The sequence below is a fragment of the Coenobita brevimanus genome, chromosome 89 (genome assembly GCF_032717465.1).
Source record: "Coenobita brevimanus isolate Jiangsu-jjx chromosome 89, ASM3271746v2, whole genome shotgun sequence".
In the NCBI taxonomy this organism is placed as follows: Eukaryota; Metazoa; Arthropoda; class Malacostraca; order Decapoda; family Coenobitidae; genus Coenobita; species Coenobita brevimanus.
Genome location: NC_137042.1, coordinates 11,210,922 through 11,219,927, shown reverse-complemented (window position 1 = coordinate 11,219,927; position 9,006 = coordinate 11,210,922). Strand labels below are relative to the sequence as shown.

Sequence of the window (9,006 nt, the reverse complement as noted above, 5' to 3'; positions counted from 1 at the left end):
CTTGGTGTTTAGCATTACATTGGATATTCTTTTGTGTGTTTTGATGTCTAAATATGCCTGAATGACTGGAAGACACTGCCAAATTAAGCATAGGATTACATGAACAGTAAACCCCAACCACCCTTTGGATATAAACCTGCACTGACTCAATCTGATTGGAGCGTTGTAATTACCCACTAAACCACCAGGCGCCAAAAATTGGTTATATGCTTACCACCCAGCATAATAAATGGTTTCTTGGTGTACAAGAAACCACCCGGCCTGTCACCCAGTGTAGAGTTACCCACAGGCAGAAAGAAGAGGAAAGAATGAGGGAAAGAAAGACAAAAGAGGGAGTGTAAAGTCACCCGTAGGGAGAAGGATGAGGAAAGAATGAAGGAAAGAAAGACAGAAGAGGATGGAAAGAAAGAAGGATGGAGGAGAGGGAAGGGCAGACACGCGAGAGCAGCACCACATCGAGTGTGTGGATGGTGAGCTCCAAAGTCACCCGTACGCAGAAGGATGAGGAAAGAATGAAGGAAAGAAAGACAGAAGAGGATGGAAGGAAAGAAGAATGGAGGAGAGGAAAGGGCAGACACCTGAGATAAGAACTACGTCGAGTGTGGATGGTGAGCGCCCCCACCCACCACAAGGGATTACTTATATATACTGTATATATATATATATATATATATATATATGTGTGTGTGTGTGTGTGTGTGTGTGTACGTATACATAATCATCCTCGTTGAGTCTGTAATGGTGGGCTTTCTTCTTTTGCTGTCAATCCTTATTACATCTAACTTTTTGGCTGTAAGTTAATGTTGGCTTCTGCTTCCCTTTCCTCAAAGAAGTTGTAGGCTTGGAAGGGTTACGATTGGCCATGGCAACTGTGGGCATGCAGGTGGAGCATGATGGAAAAAAGAAAATCCTCGTGTAAACCACACCGGAACCGCAAACTAATAGCGGAAGGGAGACAGTGCACTGAGCCGAGAGCCTGGGCATCAAGCAAGTGTGTCTTTTATATGTGGCGTGGGAGGGAAGTGCTGTGATTGGGTTATAGTAAGGTGGATTATGATTGGTTTAGTAGTTGCCAGGCTTGACTACGATTGATTTTTGTCTGGGCTAGACACATGGGCATGAGGTAATGGTGGCTTGTATTACATGAGGCATTGGAAAAGCATCTTTATTGAGGCTGCATTCGCAAATTTTGTGCAATTTCCACTAGTTACTGATATTGCAGACTGTTGCATGATACTGCTGTGTATTATGAATCTGCTATTTAGTATCGCGTGATTTAGGAGATTCTACTGTGCATGTATTTTATTATATGATCCCTGCAGTGCTCAGTTTCTCGTTGCAATGGTTTTTCTTAATTCTTTCAATCGCTACATGGCCAAATTCATTGTCTATCTGTCTATATACCTAGGCTGCTTCCCCCATGGAAAGGGAGGTAGCCGAGACAGGACGACATACTCCCTATTTACTCATCCATTCAAACACAGTCATTCGCATCTTAGCTCCAAAGGGGAGAAGGGACAGATCCTCACTGCACCACACCACACATGGGTCAACTGCGCAGTGCAATCAGTGACATCCGCAGCAGGGCCCGACAGCAGAGCTGGTTTACCCCTGCCACATCGTAATAGACCCATCCCCTTACTCGCACCTGACCTGACTAGCTAATCAGACCAAATGCGGGAGAATATCCCCTCAGGGCTGCGTCATCATTTATTCATTCACAATTTCTCTCCATTTATTTTTGTCACGCACAGCCACTCTTCCTTGCTCAACAGACATCCCTCTCGCATCCAGCGCTCTCTTCACACTGTCCATCCATCGTATCCGTGGTCTCCCTTTCAGCCTTACACCTCTCACATCAGATCTAGTTATCTTTTTCACCAATCGCTCATTATCCATTCTCTCCATATGCCCAAACCATCGCAACACCCTCTGCTCAACTCTACCAGCCATCTCCCGAACAACTCCAGTTCTCCTTCGCACTTCATCATTTTGCACTCGATCCATACGCGTCACTCCACACATACTCCTCAGACACCTCATCTCCATTGCATTCAAACTTTTCCTCTCTGCTACACCCATATTCCTTGTTTCAGCCCCATGTAACGCAGTCGGTACCACAACACCCTCATACAGCCTTCTCTTTACATTCATTCTAAGCGAACGACATCTAAACACTTTTTTCATTCCTCCCAGCACCTTTCCTACTTCATTTATTCTGAACTTCACTTCTGCATCTTTTCTTCCATCCATAGCAACATGTGACCCTAAATATTTAAAACCACCTCTTCAAGCATCTCACCATTCAAAACTATATTCATCCCCCTACCATCTACCAACCTCGTACACTTCATCACTTTACTCTTATTCTCATTTACTTTCAATTTCCTCCTTTCACACACCCTTCCAAACTCCTCTACCAACTGTCTCAATCTCTCCTCTGAATCAGCCACCAGTGCAGAATCATCTGCAAATAGTAGCTGCTTAAGATTCCACTCTCCACCATCGACATTCACCAGACTCAGACCTCCACCTAAAACACTTGCATTCACCTCTCTTACAACACCATCCATATAAATATTAAACAACCAAGGCGACATCACACATCCCTGTCGCAGCCCCACTCTTACGGGAAACCAATCACTCACGGCATTTCCCACTCTTACACACACTCTACTATTTACATAAAAACTTTTCACCCCTTTTAGTAACCTGCCATCAAGTCCATACAATCTTAAAACAGTCCACAAAGCCTCCCTATCAATTCTATCATACGCTTTCTCTAAATCCATGAATGCTCAAAACACATCCTTGCCTTTCGCTAAATACTTTTCACACACTTGTCTCACAGCAAACACCTGATCCACGCATCCCCTCCCTCTCCTAAAGCCACACTGCTCATCACCACTGACTCCCTCTGTACCCTCTTTAACTCTCATAATTAACACTCTACCATACACCTTACCTACAACACTCAACAGACTTATACCCCTAAAGCTAGTACATTCATACTTATCACCCTTGCCTTTATACAAAAGGGACCACACAAGCACTTGTCCAGTCAATTGGCACCATACCTTTCATTGTACAATCATTTATTATACAATCAGGTTTGAAAAACACATCCCAGTCATACAAAGCGAGTGTGCTCTATGTTATGAAAATATTGTGATAACAGCTTCGTTTTACATCAGTTTTCCTTGTATTCCTTCTTGCCATTCTGACTACCTGTTTATTTCTTAACACATTTCTCATATTTCTCATTTTCCCTTTCAGGTCAGACAACAGCAGCTGGTTCCTCAAGATCCCAATCTTGCTCGGAAGCTGGAGTTGAGGAAACACAATGAGCCACGTGAAATTTTTCCCACAGGGTCCCTTGAGGATCAGATTGATTCCACACCATTACTTGTATTGGGTTAGTATTGTTTCTCATAAAGACTATGAAACCAGAGCCATGTGGATGCATTTGACATTTCTCTCTCTCTCTCTCTCTCTCTCTCTCTCTCATTAGTTAACCACCTGTTGTGCTGGGAAGGATGGTATTGAAGAGTTTGTGGATGTTAGGAACTGCACCTAGACTTGCAATACATAGAATGAGGTATATATTCATATGGTGAATTCAGTGGAAAATTGTTGAGGCATGTGGTGAAGAGGCAATCAGGATAAATGCACACATTATACAGATTGGCAAGGAACACAGGGAAAGTACCATAAGAAAAAAAAAATTCAGTTATAGTTCCTGTGTTCAGAGGGAAGGGTAGCATTGTTTAATTTTGTTTCATTTATAAAGGCTCCAGCTTGGTTGCGCATGTTGGCCTTGGTCACCTCATGGCAGCAGTCCATGCTGTGTGAACTCCAGTACTCTCTCTATTCAGTCTCATCTCTGAGGTCACATGGTATGACCTGAACCCAAGTCTGTGTCTCAGAGCTGTACCTTTAACATTCATACCTCTCACCTTTGGCACCCAATTGTCATCCTCTATCCTCTCCAAATGCCCAGACCATGTCAGATTACCCATTCTCATCACATCACTAATGTGTTCAATTTCCATCCTTCTTCTCAGCTCTTCATTCATAATGACAAGCCCCAGGCCTGTCATTCAAGGATGCACTACACATCCATGTAAACATTCTCATCTGTGTACATTTTAGCCTACAGATATCCTCCTCCTTTAATGCCCAAATCTCACCACCATATAGGATTATATTCATAACACATGCAGCATACAAGGACCCTTTAGTACAGAGGGAGAGTTCTCACAGTGTCAGTACAGGCGACAACTCCCAAAATTCTTCCAACCACTATTACCCCTACTTCCAAGCTAGTTCCAGCTTCACCTCCTGCACATAACTTGTTCCCCAAATAATGAAACTCCTCCACAAGCTCAAGAGACTCTCATCAAGATTAATCCTTTCCCAGTCCTTTCCATCTGTATGTTCTTCTTCACATAAGCCACACTTTTAATGCTTATTATTTTGCACCCTACCTCTAATACCACATCTCATGCATCTGCCGATCACAAACACTGCACAAATGGAACTCATTTCCCTTACCCTTACATAAATTCAGACTTGACTTTATTCTATCTTCATTTGGGTTTAAGGAAGTACTGATGACTTTCCATCAGCAATCTACAGTAAAACTCAAATTATCCAACATAATTCAGCCAAAGCCATGTCAGATGTTGCAGATTTTTGGATGATGATAAAGTACCGTATTTTCGGGCATAAAAGGTGCGCTTTTTTCTTCCAAAAAAAATTTCCCAGAAAATCACCCTGTGCCTTATATGCTCAAGGTCAGACTTTGGGTAGGCTTGGGCTACTGGCAAGTGGTAGTTTTAGTGCTGCGTTAGGCCTACCTGTACCGTTAACGAACTCCAAACACCTTCCATACAAAAGTGTTTTCCAAATTTCTTCAGAGTGATTAGCAGCTAAACATTATAAATTACAAATATAGTTATACACATGTCAATCTACCTATCTATTGCCAGATGACTTAATCCCATACGGGGTGGCCACAAACTAATCGCCACCACATAACCCTGTTCCCCGCCATTTCACTGCCCTGCTCCCAGCTCACACCTGCCTCCCTCATATACCTCTCCACTCCATCCCTCCATCTCATCCTTGGCCTCCCCTTCCCTGTCTCCCCCTCCACCTCACTGGACTTGAGGAAACACAATGTAATTATAATAATAAATTACAAATATAGTTATTCAGTAAATAATAAGCAAACCTGTGTCCACAGCAGCTGTGAGCTGTTGTTTGTTTACATCATAGGACAGCGGTCAGTATTGCTGAAACAAAAAAAATACCGGTAAGTTTTGGCGCAATGTACAAATAAACTAAATAAATAAATAAATAAAATAAATATTCAGCAGTATTTTTTTGTTGCCGTAAGTTTTGATGATGCCACAACCTGCGCTGCCATGTTTGTTTACAAGTGATCATGGTGATGGCGCGTACTGCTTAGGCAGTGATGATAGCTTTGTATTAGGGGTGGTAGTTGGTAGTGTCAGCAATGTAGATTGATGATGTTAATAGTGATGATTGATAATTTTAGTGTTGTTGGTTGATAGTGGTTAGAGTTATTAACGATGACCAATACTGGTGATGGTGGAGGTCTGTGGTGATATTTGGTAATGTTAAGGTAAGTACTGTAACTTAGCCTACCATGATAGCTTACCAAAGGATGTCTATCTATCTATAGCCCAATGCCCTAATCACGCAAAGGGTGGCTGCAGACAAAACTCCTCCAAGTTGCTCTGTCATCCACCATTTGACTACCCTCCCCTCAGCTTACTCCCCCCTCCCTCATATACCTCTCAACTCCATCCCTCCACCTCATCCTCGGTCTACCCCTCCCTCTCCCCCCCTTCACCTCACCTACATACACCCTCTTAGTCAGTCTTTCATTCTCCATTCTCTCCACATGGCCAAACCACCTCAGTGTATTTCTCCTAATCTTCTGAACCACATCCACATCCACCCCACGACGTTCCTTCACTTCTTCATTCGTCAACCTGTCCCTTCATGTCACTCCACATGCTCCTCTCAAGTAACTCAGTTCCACTGCTCTTACTATTGACTTGTTCCCCTCTTGCTAGGTCCACACCTCGCTTCCATACGTCAGGTTAGGGATCACAATACTATCATGCAGTGACTTAACTTCCATACTCACCTCCCTATTTCTCATCACTACTTTCAGTGAACCAACAACCTTCCTTCCCTGCTGTACCCTTTCACAAACTTCACCCCCAAAGTTCCATCCTTACTCACCACACTACCCAAGTACTTGAATGCACTCACATTCTCCATATCCTCACCATCCAACCTCACTGTACATTCTGTGACTTCATTCCTCTCAAGCACCATAACTTTACTCTTGTTTATTTTAACTTTCAGATTCCTCTTCCTACACACCGTCCTAAACTCATTCACCAAACCTTGCAACTCCCATTCATCTTCACACAACAATACTGTATCATCAGGAAACAGCAACACCGGAATCTTCCAGATATCACCCTCAATCATTAGAGCCACCCCCACATCCACTGCCCTACCTTACTCCTCCTTTACAACCCCATCCATGTATATATTAAACAGCCATGGAGACATCACACAACCCTGTTTCAGTCCCACATTGAGATAAAAAAGCTGACTCAGCTTGCCATGGAGACATCACACAACCCTGTTTCAGTCCCACATTGAGATAAAAAAACTGACTCAGCTTACCATGCAGTCGCACAATAGCCCTAGCTCCTTTGTACATACCCTTCACAGCACTCAACAATTTCACTTCCACTCCATATATTCTTAACACCTTCCATATACCTTGCCTATCTTTTCTGTCATAAGCTTTCTCCAAGTTCCTGCAGGCAGCAATACACCTTCTTTCCCTTCTCTAGATACTTCTCCACTAAACATCTTAGAACAAATATCTGATCTACACACCCTTTTCCTTTCTTCAATCCCCCTTGTTCTTCTCCAACTAGCTCCTCTGTTATATGCCTAACCCTATCAATGAGTATTCTACCATATTTTTCCAGTCACACTAAGAAGGCAAATACCCCTATGGTTGCCACATACTTCTCTCTCCCCTTTTCCTTTGTATAAAGGAACAATTATACCTGATTTCCAGTCCTCTGGAACCCTTCCCTCTTCCCAAGCCAATCTACACAGCTTTCATATCCACTCCACAACAATCTCACCCCCATACCTCAGCATTTCACTACACACTCCATCAATTCCTGGGACCTTTCCCATCTTGATCTTCTTCATTGCTTCCACTACTTCCGGTACTGTGATGACTGCCTTGTTCCCCTTACTGTCCGTCACTTGCTGGTCGAGTGTCCAAGTCTGGGGGACCTGCGTCAGAGATTCCTCCATAGGCATAAGGGGGCAGATGGTGCCTACAGTACAGTTTGTCCTCGATGCTTGGTGAGGCCTCTAGCGATTTTACTGATGTTTTTAGTTTTCTTCAGGAGGTGGGTCTCCTTCCACTTTTATAAGTAATTGTTATTTTATAAACTATTCTGTTATTATTTTTAGTGTTTTATTCCTACTAACATATTAAATTTCTTTTGAATAGGCACTTTTCATTTTGCCGTTTCTTTTACTTTGTCATCCAGCGGCAAATGACCCTGGCAGTTGCGCCGCCAGATTTTAATTATTTTCATATCAATCAGTCAATCAACCACTACTTCCGGCCTACTGATCTCTTCCTCCCTCCTCTCACCTTTTCTTCTACCAGCCATTCCCCAACCACTTATACTCACACTGGTCTTACTCCACATTCAACAAATCCTCCAAGTGCTCCTTCCATCTCCTCTGTTTCTCTCTCTTCTCCACCAACAATCTATTATTCCTATCTTTCACTCCCCTACTATTTCCCCTTTCACACTGCCTTACTTTCTTTACCTCCTTCCAAAATAATTTCTTTCTCTCTCTCCATTTCACACTCAGATTCCTCCCATACTCTTCATCCACTTTCTTCTTACTCTCCTTCACCAGTCTCTTCACCTTCCTTCTCCTGCTCACATATACCTCTCTCTTCTCTCCCTCATCTTCTCCCCTACCTCTACTCGCTAACCATTCACTATATGCCTTCTTTATTTGTTCCACAGCTCGTTTCACCTCATCATTCCACCATGCTGTCCCTTACACACCCCTGCATCTCCTCCTCACTCCACACACCACCTCACACGCTGCGCCTATCTCTTCCGTGAATATCTTACATATATCTTCCACCCCTTCCATCTGCTCTAACTCATACCTTCCCAATCTTTCTTCCATTATGCTCTTATACTCTGCCATTTTCTCACTATCTTGCAAGTTCTCCAGTCTGAATTTTCATGATTCCTGTGCATGAAAATTTTGTAACCAGCACATGATTGGTTATGTAGTGATTTGTAAATGGGCCGAATGCTGATAGTGTGAGACATTCAGCTAAGGGGCCTGGGGTTAGTTGCATTTTTAAATTTTTCCCAGATTAAGCCTGTTAAAATTGGGGTGCACCTTATATACCCAAAAATACGGTATTCTCACCCAGCCCCTCTAGGGGGGTATAACCCCAATAAATACCCTACAGTATGCTGTATAAATGTGCAGGAATCGAAAAAATAGTCCTACAGTGAGTCTTCCTGATTCGTTTTGTTTCATTTCATTTAAAAGGCACCAACATGCTTGCATGCATCTGTGTAGGTCACCTAATGGCAGCTCTCCATCCTGTTTGGTCTCTGGCAGCCTCCCTATTCAGTCTCTTTTCTCTGAAGTCACATTCCGTGACTATATCCTAGGTCTGTCTCACGCAACCCTTCCCCAGCATTTACACTTCTCACTTTCTACACCCAGTTGTCATGCCCATCCTCTTCGCATACCCCAACCTTCTCAGTCTACCCCTCCTCATCACATCACCAATACACTCGAGTCCCATCCATCCTTGCAACTTTTCCATTGTAAACCTAGCCCCTCCCCCTCCCCGAAGCCTCACATTCATGGATGCAC

General features: G+C 43.2%; 1 protein-coding gene across 1 annotated transcript in view; it reads left to right on the top strand.

Annotated features, from left to right (window-relative positions):
• The window catches only part of LOC145411364 (uncharacterized), a 148,893-nt gene that overhangs the window by 55,554 nt on the left and 84,333 nt on the right, over positions 1–9,006 (top strand). Inside the window, exon 5 of the mRNA XM_080281392.1 lies at positions 3,277–3,415. Coding sequence (XP_080137518.1) covers positions 3,277–3,415 — 139 coding nt within the window. The remainder of the gene's footprint in view (positions 1–3,276; positions 3,416–9,006) is intronic.